Source organism: Dipteris shenzhenensis, chromosome 22, assembly GCF_047967505.1.
Source record: "Dipteris shenzhenensis isolate YYH24624 ecotype China chromosome 22, Dip_SZ_1.0, whole genome shotgun sequence".
Taxonomy (NCBI): Eukaryota; Viridiplantae; Streptophyta; class Polypodiopsida; order Gleicheniales; family Dipteridaceae; genus Dipteris; species Dipteris shenzhenensis.
Genome location: NC_141617.1, coordinates 50,562,166 through 50,577,092, shown reverse-complemented (window position 1 = coordinate 50,577,092; position 14,927 = coordinate 50,562,166). Strand labels below are relative to the sequence as shown.

At 44.5% G+C, this 14,927-nt stretch overlaps 1 protein-coding gene across 1 annotated transcript in view; it reads right to left on the bottom strand.

Moving 5' to 3' along the window:
• Nucleotides 1-14,927, bottom strand: part of LOC147888250 (GPCR-type G protein COLD1-like) — a 183,407-nt gene that overhangs the window by 143,850 nt on the left and 24,630 nt on the right. The window contains exons 3-4 of the mRNA XM_087393199.1: nt 12,777-12,884; nt 12,349-12,469 (exon numbers count right to left, since the gene is read on the bottom strand). Of these exons, the coding sequence (XP_087249325.1) occupies nt 12,349-12,469; nt 12,777-12,884 (229 nt within the window). The remainder of the gene's footprint in view (nt 1-12,348; nt 12,470-12,776; nt 12,885-14,927) is intronic.

Here is a 14,927-nt window from a genome sequence, read left to right as displayed (position 1 = left end):
CATACTCAAACTAGCATTATCTGATGTGCATGTGAGGGATCAATGTATCTCCTTATTAACTAGACTACACTCAAAGATTGTTGGTTCTAGAGATTATGTGAGCCTTACATGTTAGGATTATATAGCCCTTGGTAACGAAGCAGTATTGCCTAGCACACAAGGCTCGCCTCCAAGGCAGGCCCAATCTGAAGATATTGGAATATCTCTAGAGTATAAATCCTACGAGATGGTACGGAAACCTTGTGAATATGCGGAGCATCCAAGTCTTGCAAGGAATGCTGATAGATGGAGGGCGATCCAATAAGAAAGAGCCAAGCCATATGGGTTTAAACAACCCTACATGTTGTAAGATAACCCACATGTACTAGAATCTACCCCATGCCCTAGCTACCAACATCTTGTCGCCATATGTGACTAGCTGAGCACTATATGAAATGTCAATTGTGGCTACCCTTCCGAAAGGTGCCACCACCATAGCAAGATTGTGTGAAATGGTGGTGAAGGCCATAGAAAAGAGATCTCTATAACTAAAGATGACCAATGCACTACAATCGATGAAGATAGATGGCCAGATGGGTCGAGTGCTGAAACAAGAACTCACCCATATATGTGCACAAATCATAAATAAATGAGAGGATATAGAGGCAAATATTGCTGGAGTAAAGTAGTCCTATTACGTACCCTCCGTCACGAAGGTGTTGTGCTCAGTTGACAACAAAAGAAAAGGTACCATTAAGCTCCTCATAGAGCTGAATGAAAATGAGTTCTCATATAAATCCAATTATGAATAGATGTTTCTCATCACTGAATTTCACAGAGGCTGGAAAAGAAACGATATGAGACCAACAAGACTCCACATATCTCCATACTTGTAGAAGTGCATGGTCTGAAACCTCTTCACTTTCCATTCTTCCTATTCATAATCTGTAAGCTCATCCTCTTTTGTACTGTTATCCACATCTCCATCTTCCTCTTCCAATATCTTCTCACCTCCTCTAGAACCTTCAGGGCTGCACTATCCTTCTTTCTCTCTAGGCCTCTCATCCATCTTCCTCTTCCAATATCTTCTCACCTCCTCTAGAACCTTCAAGGCTGCAATATCCTTCTTTCCCATCTGCTCCCTTCCTTGGCTAAAATCTGCTCCTTGGCTGTCTGATCTGATTTTTTGCTCTTTTATGGCTTCGCTAAGGCCTACTAGAGGACTGAACCCACATGGAAAAAAAAAAAATCAAATCTGGCTCAATTCCTGTTTAAAAAGGTAAAAAAGATGAAACAAATTAAATCTTACTCTTGAGGTGTCCCCAATCCATGACTCCCTTCTCAAATCACTTCATGTAGGGTCATGGAAGCGCATCTCAAATCCCTTCTCAAACTCGGGGCATGGAAGCGCCTTGTGAAGATATTTGCCAAATTGTCTTGTGTAAGAACATAAGACAAGTGAATATCCCCTGCTGACAATCTCTCTCTATCATAGTGATAATGTACCTCAATGTGCTTAGTGCACGCATGAAACAAACACTAGATTCCACGAAATGGCTAAAGCACTCTGATTGTATGCGCATTAAACACTAGATTCCGCGCAAAAGTGAAAGCACTCTGGCTGTAAGAGTAGATAGTAGTGGGAGATGTCTGACCAACATCAAGATCTGCAAGTACGCGCATGAAACGCTAGAACTCGCACAATGGCTAAAGCACTCTCACTATAAGAGTAGACCTTGTACTCAGCTTCACAACTAGAAGTACCAATTGTAGGCTGCTTTTTGCTCAACCTCAGTGTGCTTAGCACGCACATGAAACACTAAATTCCGCACAATGGCTAAAGTAATCTGATCGTAAGAGTACATAGTGGTTGCAGATGTCTGACCAACATCAAGATTTGCGTAGTGTTTGTAGTCAGATACATTCCACCATGGCTGTCAAAGCTGCCCTATCCTCAGCTTCACAGCTAGAAGTAGCAACTGTAGGCAGCTTTTTGCTAAACCAAAAGATGCATGAAGCTCCAAGCCATAAAACAATTGCCCCTATGGGACACTCTAGTTTCATAGCATCCTGTCAAGCCACTATCAGTGAAAGAATGCAAAGTAAGTGAAGAATAGTGGACACAGAGAAGGCCCAGACCTTGAGTGTCTTTCAAACACCGGAAGACACCTTCACAGCCTGCCAATGCTGTGTACAAGGAGTATGCATGAATCTGCTCAACTGGGAAACAGCATACTGAAGATATGGGCATGTGTGACACAAATATATCAGGCATTTAACAGCCTGGCATCAAAGGGCTCAACAGCATCATCCATGGAAAAACGGAAACCACTCCAACAGGTGTAGAAAATAGTTTGGACTCCTCATCATAATACCCCCCTCAACATGAGCAAACTTAATGCCGAGTTAGTGGTGTAGCTGGCCCAAATTTATCATAGCAAATGACTGCTGCAAATCAGCTTTAAAGGCTGGAACATGCTGAGTGAAAGATCCATTCAAGAGCATACTATCAACATACAAAATCAGAATCAATAAGTCATCGCGCTTGCAAGCACAGAGTGTGCTCTCCTTAAAAACCAAGGCTGATAAGATGAGTACGAATCTTGGCATACCAAGCCCGAGGTGCCTGCTTCAAACCATCTTGCCTTGTGCCACTGGCCAACCTTATTTTCAAACCCTTTGACTTCAAAACCAAAAACCAAGAGGCCGAGAAACCTACACATCGTGAAGGCAAGAAGTTTTGATGCCGAGTTGATGCACTTGGTGGGCTGCTATGGCAATGACACACCTAATATAGTTATGTGTGGCATGGGTGCAAATGTTTCCTCAAAATCAGTGCCCTGCTGCTGAGCATAGCTTTGCAACAAGGCTATGGCAATGACACACCTAATATAGTTATGTGTGACATGGGTGCAAATGTTTCCTCAAAATCAATGCCCTGCTGCTGAGCATAGCTTTGCAACAACAAGGCGGGTAGTGGTCAATGCTTCCATCAGCCTTCCTCTTTAAACCCACTTAGTGCATGTAGCACACTCACCTTTAGCCAATCACACAACTACCAAGTGCCATTCTGATGAATCAAATCTAACTCAGATTTCATAGCATCCCATCCAATCTTTGCTCTCAAAGGCATCCTTGTGACACACTGGCTCTTCATTGATGCGGTAGCAATCAATCCAGCCTCCACTAAGTGTCCCTGCATGTGACAAGAGGCTGCCCTCATGTGGCTATACAAGGCTCAGCTTGTTTGCTGTCCCTCAGTGTATCTAACAGCCATCTAACACTGCTTTGTGATGTCTTATGCAGCCCTCCCTTCGGTAACCGCTTCATCTGTGGTAGCCTGATCAATTTGGGCACATCAAGCTGAAAATCAGATCTTGTTGGTGGTTGTAACTCATCTGCTTGTGGCTGGGTTGGACCCTCCATGGATTCATCAAAATCTGATGCAGACTTGAACAAGGGCAGCAATGTATCAAAGACATCAGAAGCAACTGTTTTTTACAGTCCAACAACGGCATTACAGAGTTTTTCCGAGAAGACAATATGCGCTAATGATAACCTTGTCTACACTAGGCTGGTATAACCAATACCCTTTACTTTCCTAGCTAATGCATTTAATTGCCTTGTCCTCAAGCTCAGGTCGTAATTTAGATTAAATATGTTCACATGCAAGGCATCCAAACACTACCAATTTACGACCTGTCCAAGCCTCATAGGTTGTGTGAGTCTTCAGTGCCCAGGTGGGCGACCTGTTCAAGACATAATTGGCACATGGAGCGGCATCCAACCAAAATTTGTTGGGCAAAGACTTGCCCTTCATCATACAAGGTGCCATTTCCATCAAGATTCTATCCTTGCGTTCTGCAACACCATTTTGTTGTGTGGCACTCTACGCTAATGTAAGATACCGAGAAATACTGAAAAACCAGCAAACCAACAGGACATATACTCTCCCCCCTTGTCATTGCAAGTGTCAGAAGCTTTTGTCTGCCTTTTTTTTTTTTTTTTTTTCAAGAAATAGACTTCTATTAAGTAAGAGAAAAAACCCGCGAGAGCAAGCTTTAAGCGAAATACATCATGAAATCATGAGGATAAATAAACCCCCTCAAAGTGAGGTGGAAAACAACCAAGGCTGAGGTTGAAAGTGCCACCTCAACCCTGTAGGAGTCTCAGAGAAGAAAGGAGAATCCTTCCATTCCCTGAAGAAAGAAGCCCTCCTAGCTGAGGCTACGTGGGAGTCTCCCTGCATACTCGTCCATACAGCCATCAAAGTATGTACAGTGTCTGTCCAAATACTAGCCAATGTGTGTGAGGGATGAACCTGAGTTCCCTCCAATGCCTCTGCGCATCTGGCTCTCCAGATATGCTAGGATGCTATGCTTGCTAGAATCTCCCAAGAGGTATCCACAGAGGCATGTACAACTGTAAAAGGAAGGTGTGGTATCACATCCAATGAACAGGACTCAACCTGAAGACGTCAAATCGAAATGGCCCGAGAGGAGTCAAGTCTCTCATAGAATACCTGAGGCCCTATAAGAGAAAGCCAAGCCACTGAGCCCCATGTCATAAAGAATGGGGAGTGAGCAAAGTAACTAAAAATCCTGGCTATCCCCATCCAAATTATCCTCACCTCTCTGCAATCCCATAAGCAATGCTGAATAGTCTCCAAAGCAGAGAGGCAACGAGGGCAAGTAGGGTCGGCTCCGAACGTGGATCTCCAAAGGTTCACTGCAATCCCACCATGGACAGAAAGCCAAAAGAAGAGAGTGATCTTTCTATTCCTGTGGGATTTCCAGAGTCTCTTCCAAAAGCACCTCTACAAATCCGTAGTGATATCAAATGTCTCCCAATGAGGAACTCCGGAAGGTCTCCAACCTCTACTACTGAGCTGGAATCTCCTGGCATTACTGACCATGTAAAAAAAGAAGGGGATGCTCTTCTCTCGATGCCCAGCATCAATCCACTCCCACTCTCCAAGGTCCCACTGCAAATACCTAATGGGAACTCCCCCGTAGAGCCAAAGCCTCCAAGATCCGGTGGAGAGTAGACGGGGGTCTGGGTCGAGGAACCACTCTGAATCTGATCCCTGCACCAAAAGCCCTACAACCCTGATAGGCTGAAAAGCAGACTCAAGCAAGATGTCCTCTGTGGACCTAAGCAATATGCCACCATCATGCACACTAAAAACTAAAGCATCCTCATGTGCATCTCGAAAGGCCAAAACCTGAAGAGGAACACCGCCTCTCGTAAAAGTATCTGCCCAAGTGAAGCAAGTGAGTGGCATATCATCTGTGTCTACCCAATCCGCTAGAAGGGCTGCCTCAATCTGCAAGATCCTCCCTGCACTCCCTCTGAGATGTCCTGTCAATTGAGATTTGGTCTCCTCTGGAAGCCTGCGGAAAGCTTTCCATGACCCCAAAGATGATGCGGGTCCCCTCTCCCACCTAGACCCCACCTAGACCACTGCATGTGGAGTGAGGCACCAAGTGGTCTGCCATGATCATCCAATATACTGTCATTCCACATGATCGGTTGCCTATCAATCTCTTCACGAGAGGAAGGAGGAATCCGCCAAAGAGTGCTCCTAAAACTGGCCCATGCTTTCAGTATGGCAACCATGAGAGGGGACGAAGGTGATCTGAGGTGTGCTGTGGTGAAAATCCACCTAATACTGCTCATCCAGTCTCCTCTTGAAGAAGATGTGCACGTCTGTATGCTGTTGATAAGAAATGCCTTCCACGGCTCCTGCCCTGGCATAAGTCCCCGCACCACCATCTTGCAGAGTAAAGCTCTACACTATAAATTTGGATCAATAATATTGAGACCCCCTTCCTGTGTAGGGAGGATGAGGGTCTCCCAAGCCACCCTGGCTAACGCATCTGTTGTGCCATCAAGCCCACTCCAAAGAAAATTTCTGATCGGTCTCCTGAGCTGAGTGATGCAATCCCTAGAACGGCACCAGCATGAACAAACAAACCAGGCCGTGGCCAAGAGGACCTGGTTGACCACCATAACTCTAGAGGCAAGATCCAGCTTGGCTAAGCTTCAAAAAAGGAGCTTTCTCCTGATGCTCTCCAACACGGGAGCAAACTGCTGCGTGGAAGAAATATGCAAGCCAACCTGACAACCCAAATACCTAACAGGCACACCCCTCTGAACCCAAGTGAATCATATGTCAAGCCCCCAAACTGGAGTGTCCTCATCACTGATCCAAAAGCCATTGGATTTATGCCAATTTATCTATGCCCCCGCCGCCAAGCAAAATAAATCCAATGCTATCCTGAAAGAAGCGAGCGTCTGTGGTGTGGCATCCAAGTAAACTGTTGTGTCATCTGCCAACTCACTGTCAAGTAGCTTTAATTCTCAACCGGCAAGAAATCACTTAGTAAACCCAAGTAAACTCCGGGCCGTGGCTTACTGGGCATACTTGGGTTTACTAAGTGATTTCTTTTGTGGTTCATGCTGGATGATTTCACTGGGCATATTTGGCTTTAATTCTCAACCGGCAAGAAATCACTTAGTAAACCCAAGTATGCCAGTGAAATCATCCACAAAAGTAATAAGTATGAATACCCTCCAATAGATGCTCTCTGCATTTGGGCCACACACATCATGTGAACCAAATGCATCTTACGGGCTGCACCAACACTCCCATCGTTAGGGAAAGAAAATTGATGCATTTTCCCAAGTAGGCATCCCTCACAAACAAAATTGGACAATGCATGCATCTTTGGGAGATCAACAACAATATTTATGTAATCTAACCAAGCTGCCATAATTTAGATGCCCAAAACACTCTTACACAATTGATTGTCTGCAACCACAAAATCCTCTACAGTGTCGATCGCTCTATCATAGGCATCTAGTCTATATGGAACCCTAGTCAATGTTCTAGTGATGACAATGGTGTTGCCATTTCATAGACGGCACAACAGTAGCCATCGAAGATAACTCTATATCCAAATGTAGCAATCGCTGAAATGGATATGAGATTCTTTTCTATTCATGGTACATACAAAATGTCCTAAAGAAAGACAGGATCACTAGATGCTGCAGTAAGCTCAACGTGGCCAATGTCTTTCACAGCATAAGATGCATTATTGACACAAGTCATGGTGCCCCGATTTGGTGCATCATGCAAAGTGCAAGATGGAATGTGCTTAGAAGCAACACTATCAAAATACCAAGTGATGAATGCATCGAAAACAGCCATGCACGAATTGTACTAGCATATAACCAGAAAACCCAACCATGATGGGGCAGATGAAGCACTGTCAAAATACCAAGTGATGAATGCATCGAAAACAGCCATGCATGAATCATGAATAGAAGGATTGTATTGGCATGTAACCCAAAAACCCAATCATGACGAGCAACATTGGTTGATTCATCCTTCTCATCAGAAGATGAAGCGTCAGTAACTGCAAGGCTAGAATGCTTCTTCTTCTTCTCTGATTCTATGTGCTTTCAGCATTCGGAAATATCATGACCTGGATTTTTGCACAAGTTGCATCTCTTCTTTTTCTTATCTACATTCTTGTTGGCATTCGAAGTACTACCACAATTGTGCTTGGGTTTCCCACAAGACTTTGTTGTTTTTGCATTACCCTTACAATGGGTAGCAAATGCTTGATCACCTGAAATAGAGGCATTCCGATAAACACAGTCTTGCTCTTCCTGCAACAATAAAGTGGCCCACTGATCAAAGTTGTAATGGTTGGGATTGCCCATGGCCACCAACCTCAACATTTCGATTAGCATGGATTTGCTCTTCCTGCAACAATAAAGTGACCAGCTGATCAAAGCTATAATGGTTGGGATCGCCCATGGCCACCAACCTCAATGTAGTTGCAAACCCTTGATATGAATTAGGAAATCCACTAAGTGTCATGGACTGGCAAAACCTCGTCAATGTTGGCCAATTGCTCTTTAAAGTCCTTGATCTTAGTCACACAATTCTTGAGCTGGAGACAATGGAGCAAAGTGACAGAAGATGGAGAGTCAACACCACCACCAACGACCACTTGGATGGGAGCTTTTTCGAGGACAGCAGTTCCTCTACAAGTGATCGCTCTTCGAGATCTCGGGGAAGATGCACTGGTCTTTGACGTTGGGGTTGGACGTATACTCTCTAGATCCACGGATGATATTCTTCTAGAGGTTGCCTTTCAGCCTATTAGGATTGCTGGTTTTCTAGACCATGGAGCGGGCTTGGAGTGGTACTTAGACCCCGACCCTCTTCTCTTGGCCCTGGGATCCTAGAGGTTGTGGTTATATGGACGTGCACCTATCAGGTGCTTGCAGTGGGACCCAAGAGAGTGGGAGTGGATAGATCATGGACACTGACAAAGGGGGATTCCCTTCTTTTGTTTCACGGTTGGTAATGCCAAGAGATTTCAGCTGAGCAGTAGGGATTGGATTCCCTCCAGAGCCCCCCATTGGGACAGCTTCTTCATCACCGCAAATTTGCGTAGGAATTTATAGAGGAGGCTCTGGAAATCCCTCAAAAATAGAAAGATCACTCTTTCTTTGGCTTTCTATTCGTGGAGGGATTGCAGTGAACCAGTGGAGATCACGTTTTGGGGCTGATTCCACTTGCCCTAGCTGTCATTCTGTAGAGGAGTCAATTCGGCATTGCCTTTGGGACTGTAGTCAGGCGAGGACTGTTTGGAAAGGGGTTGCTCGGATACTCAGCATTTTTCATACTTTCCCTTTCTTCATGACTTGGGGCTTAGTGGCATGGTTATCCCTTACTAGGCCCCAGGTGTTTTATGAGGGTGAGCCTTCTTCTTGGGCACTCTCGATCCGTCGGCAGGTGATAGAGCCCTGCTCTCTTCAGGATGTACCACTTACTCCCTTCAGAGCTTCGCATGCTTCAATGGACACCTCTAGGGAGATTTTGGCTAGCATTTCCTCTTGGCACATTTGGAGAGCCAGATGCACAAAGGCCTTGGATGGCACCCAGATACACCCATCACAGGTGTTCACAAGTATTTGGAGTGACACGGTTCACACTTTGATAGCCATATGGGCTAGCATGCAGGGCCCTTCACAGGCAGCCTCTTCTAGGAGGACTGTATTTCTTCGAGTTTGGAGGGGTTCTCCCTTTTTCTCAGAGGTTTCTACCGGATTGAGATGGCACTATCAGCCCCAATCCTTTCTTTTTGGCTCTTGAGCTTTTCATGCACTGCATGGTGTATCCCGTACGAAGCTTGCTCTAACGGTTTTCTTTAATACTTAATAGAAGTCTCTTTTTGCCCAAAAAAAAACATCACCAACGCACGTAGAGACAGCTGCAATGGGGTTGGTGGCTGTGAGGGAAGTCTCACCTCAAAACCTACAATGGTATTCCATTAAATCTTGGCTACCAACACATGACGCATTATGTATGACCACATGGGGTAGTTGGTGCCTTCAAGCTTGTCTTGAGGAGAAAGCTGTGAGAGTGGTACAGTGCATAAGCATAAATGAGAGAGACAGAGAGAATCGACACAAATAGAGGCAATGGCAACTGTATATACAGCAGGGGACAGCACCCAACAAAAGAGAGAAATGCTCCAAGAGATAATTTACAAAGAAGAAGAGCAGGGCTACTTATAGCTTACCAAGTGGCTGACCCCTGTCAGTCAACCGACCCACACTAGGTCTGTAGTCTCTATGCCAGTCAACCTCGAACTCATCTGGTCAATAGCTCCACGTTGTTACCTTGCATGGACCAGAAGCAACCCACCATCCCTCCCACAAGCCCTCTTTGGCTGTGACCTGTTTGCGAACCCGGAACTAGTGCTAGAAGGCTAGGGTAGTCTTGGCAACAACTGCCTTGGAACCACCAAAAGAGGAATCCGACTCTGAGCCCTGTCCTTAGATTTCTTCTTGGACCAACAATCTCTAGCCAAATGCCCTCGCTTACCGCATTTATAACACTTGCTCCACTTCTTCTTGTGCACAGACGAAAGTGCTTCACGTCCAACTGAAGTGCCACCTAGAGTGATCCCGAGCTTTCCCTGGGAGACAAGAACAGATTCCTCCTCAAGGAAAAGGGAGCTTAGGTCATCAAAGTCCAATTGACATGTTGTGACCTGGCACCTCAATGCTCAGGCAACCATGTCGGAATTCGAAGGGAGCTTGGTGAGGATGAGTGACACCAACTGACTCGTAGTCAAGGCAGTACCCATAGCCTATAACTAATCTTGGAGAATCTTGGCCTGCATCTGGAAATGTTGCATAGAACTCCCTTTGGAGAACTCGACATTGTACAATTATCCCTAAAAGGTGACAGCACACATCGCCAAATACCTGGCGTAGAGGGCCTCTAGTGTAGACCATACCTTAGATGCACTCTCCAGGGGGTTTGGACAGCCGGAGAAACCTCCTTGGTGATTGTCCTAACCAAAGTCAGAAAAGGCCTCTCTGCACAAGGAAACCTATCCTTAATAGGGCAGACACACCCACAAATAAGCTATGAGATGCACATAAGTCCAATACAAGCATGCCAAAAAGGTCATTCTTTTGCCATTGCTGATAAGGCACAAAGAAATATATATGACTGAATCAAATGACTGCACTAAGGCAGACACAAATGTCTGATTCTGATCACACAGTCAATAGCCTACACAATGTCTTAACTTAAAAACCTGCAAATGCAAAGATAGAGCGAGCAAAAAGCCCCAATTTACAGAGCACAAATGTGCCAAAAAAGAAAGGGCAAGGTAGGCTCAACTTCTTTATGGACAACAGTCACGTGCAAAACGCCTTCAGAGAGGTGTGTCCTGGCAGTCAGGTCTCCGAAATAGCAAGACCTGAGCTCAAACATGCTCCAACAGTAGGGAGGCACCTCCCGTAGTGCCAGAAATGACTCGTCTACATGTAGGAGAGATGCTGAGGGTGGTGGCTACTACAGAACCGATCAACAGGGGCTGCAGCTCCAACTTTCACGTGACAGAAAAGCTCCAAAAGGCTTGGAGAGCACGCTGCACAGGGCAGGGCTGAAATGCTGCTCTAATACCATTGTAGGGAAGCGTGAGAGCAAGGGAGCAAGGAGACAGCAAGAAGTTGAGCTACAGGAGTGCATTGTAGCAGCAGTCATATGAAGGCTGCCCTAAACCCTAGACTGTTCAACTCATGGGGTAACCCATGTTATAAGAGTTGACTTAGTTATTAATTAACTAATAGGACTAGAACTAACTAGTATTAGCATACAAGACCCAGGCTAAACCGAACAATTCATCCTCTTCAATACCCAAATCTACAGGAAGCATTCGATCCACAAACCGGCCAAATTTGTTCTTCATAGGCACCGTCTTCTTAGCGAAAGTGATGACCTCCCTACACCCCTACAATCACAGCTCTCCATGTATTCACCATGGCTTCGAACAGGATAAATATGACTCTTAAACTTTTCATACATTCACAAACACAAGCAAACCTAGGCTGACCTAAGGCGATCATTCAAAGGCCAATCAAATCAATAATTGAAAAGAAAGCAAGCTCTGATACCTATCAAGGTGATGCTATAGCAGAAGCGTGTTTCTGATGAGTATTTAATTGATACTTACAATTTTGAATAGCCATCAACTGAAAATTATTAACAACAATAAATTCCATAAATTCACACAGAGCTCATCAAACATTAAAATAGAAATTGGAACACAAAGAGAGTAACACTGCATGGGGGTGAACAAGGATCATCCTCTGCTAAAGTTAAGCCTACTACCCACAAAAGTCTTGCAGTATACAGCTAAACCACAGTTTGTGAAGGCAGGCATATGATATTTGAACCATTTTATTGCTGCCCCAAACATTTGACAATAAAATTCACAATTGTTGACATACTCAACGGACTGCAATACTGGAATTTCTAACCCCATAAAAAGATCTGTTAAATATCTCTACATCTCATGTTTAAAAAAGCAACAAGCAAGATAATTGAATAAAAATAATCACAAGTGAGATATGCGGACTGATATAATTAGAAGATCCAAATTTTGTTCCATCTGCTGAATAGACAACCCATATGGAATGGATATTATTCAGATGCAAAAGTGGTGTTCAGCTACGTATGGACGCAAGAAATATTTCTAAGACGTTAATCTCTTACTCTTGAGGAGCAATGGCAACATTGAGCAGAGAAAATCCTTCCCACAATTGTAAATAATATATTAGGATCACAATTCTCTGAAGGAATCCCAACATATTTGTATCTGGGCGGATGGCAATATTTTGGCAGTAATTTTTTCATTCAAGCACAATACAGGGGTCCAAATGGCAGTAGAAGAGCCTTCCATTTATTTGACATAACTTTGACAAAGGATGGTCCCTTTTTTACACCATTGAAAGTTAGATCAAAACTGGAAGCTGTGGCTGGCATACCTGATGAACAAAGACAGATAGCTATACGGTAAATTGACTGCGCCAAAGCCAGATAAAATTGCCATAACTGTTACACCAATAACTCCAACTCTGCTAAGTAACTGAGGCATTGTGAAAAAACCTGGCAAGATAAAATCCATAATGTTAATCACCATGTCTGCAAGCATTACCACCATTTATATGCAAGGCCGATGTCTACCCTTCACCATCCATAAGTTGTACTTCCAATACCCCAAATATGATACATATTTACCGATGATTGAGGCTTAACCATAGTAAGATGTGTTAATCATAAAATCAATAGAAGATACAACTTACACAGCACTTGCATAGCATTATAAACAAGCTATTCACATCGATGCTTTGGGAAAGGCATTTCATTCATGCAGATATGTCTCTTCAACCTCAACTAAACAGCAGGAGCAAACCTTTATCTGGTGATGGCATTGGAAAGTGAATACCCATTCGCCAAAAAGCATAAAGTAAGGCCAGAAGGAAAATAATAGCCCCTGTGGCTGCTCTTTCTACACCCAACCCTGGATAATGGCATTAAAAAACTTCAAGTTAGAGTAGCCAAGTTCATTTGCAAACCCTTTCAATCAATTAAATCCACTCTCCAGCAATCACAGTTCAATTGTTCTCCTAAATGAAACCCACATTGTCCAAAACCTCATAATTATACTGGATAACTTTTTAACCAAAATATGCCCTAGCGTCAATGTTCAACTTCTCATCTTTGTGATGAACCATCTATAAAAAGCTCTTGACATTCTGTCCTACTTAAGCGTTGGCACATTGGCCCTCGTCCCTCACGGCACGTAATTGACTATGTGAATTGATGAAATATGGAGGCCAAAATGCCTCATGGAAGCACTATCTGGCATGTGGATATGGGGTCCCATATACGAAGTAGTAATTGAATGTTCCTTGGATATATGAAAACGATGGAGCCCCTCCTCTCATCCTGATGGCTCTTTTTGGGGGCATTGGGGAGGCTTGCATGGCTATGGGGCAGAGGTGTGGGACCCTCTGCACTTGGTGCACTTGGTGTTGACTGACATGGTATCAGAGCAGGGAGACACTCTGAGGACTACTGTGGTCTATTGCACAGCAGCAGTTGTGTCTGGGGTGGACAAAGCAGACTGCGCATGTGACTACCCAGCATCCCGCATTGTGCCTTGATTTGCAGCGACTATTTGTTGTACTACACATAATTGACTATGTGAATTTGTGAAATATGTAGGCCAAAACGCCTCATGAAAGCGTTGTTTGACACGTTGATATGGAGGACTATAGTCCCCAATACAAAGTGGTAATTAAATGTTTCTTGGATATATGAACCCCTCCTCTCATTCCACTAGCTCTTTTTGGGCTATCGGGGAGGCTTGCGCAGAAATGGAGTAGAGGTGTAGGACCCTCTGCACCTGGTGCACCCCGTGTTGACACACAACCCCCCTGGGTTGCTGACATTAAAAAGCCTTCTATCAAAATCAATTCTCCTTTGTACCTCGAAATCTCCTTTAATTGAACATTTTTAAGATATGTGGACTAGATCAGCAATGCTGGTAAAACCTTAATGATTTGATTCTTTTTCATTCTGGGTCTTGAGGTCTAAGGTTTGGTTCAAAACCCTCCATGTTTTCAACCTGCACCAAGTGCTCAGCTAGACCATTACAGTATAGGCTCTCAATCTTGTGCACAGATCACTGCAATCATAACGATCAGTATACCAAGAGCAGCCAGTCGTTGAACGTATGGCAGTCGCCAGCCTTGAGCTCACTACCCCAACGGTGTTTTGAGAGAACAGCAATTGCCTCTCCATCAGCCAAATATTCTAGCCCCTATACCAGTCTCTATGGGGCACCTTAGGACTATTGGTACAGTTAGTACGTGTACCACCTAGGTCAGTTAGGACACTTAGTCCAATTAGGCAGTTAGCCCTAGGGTTTTGTTATGTTAGCTCACCCTTGAGCCTCCACACTTGTTGTTGCAGCATTTTCAATACAACATCTCGTTTTTTATTTTCCATCACTCATTCTGGGCTCCCTTTGTCCAACAGTGGTATCAAAGCAGGTCAGGAATCTTCCCCTCAGCCACTTCTAGCCACCCCGAGCTCTCCGTTGCTCATTGACGGCTGTTTGGCGGCCTTTTCTTGCTGTTTTCTCTGCTGGTCGGCTCATTTCCCTGGCTCTATCCACACGTGTGAGCATTCAGGGCTTCTCCAAGCTTTTCTGTGGCCAGAAACTTCTTCCAGGAGCTCCTACTGCATAGACAACCTGTTTTCGGAGCATTCGACCCCTGCTGCAGATCTGTACGGACTTTTCTTTTGCAAGCGGCTCCACACATGTGAGCCGTACTGTACGGACGACTGACTGACACAGTAAGTGCTGTACAGAACACTGCATGCTCATTTAAGGCTGTTCAGAACCTGTACGGAATATTGTGCCTGCATTTAATGCAGTACGGCTTCATTTATTGCTGTACGGTCTGCATTTAATGTAGTAAGGTCTCATTTACTGCTGTTCAGTCTGCCTCGAGGCTCGTGCCAGCTGATTCAAAGCTTCCTTCAACACTTTGAT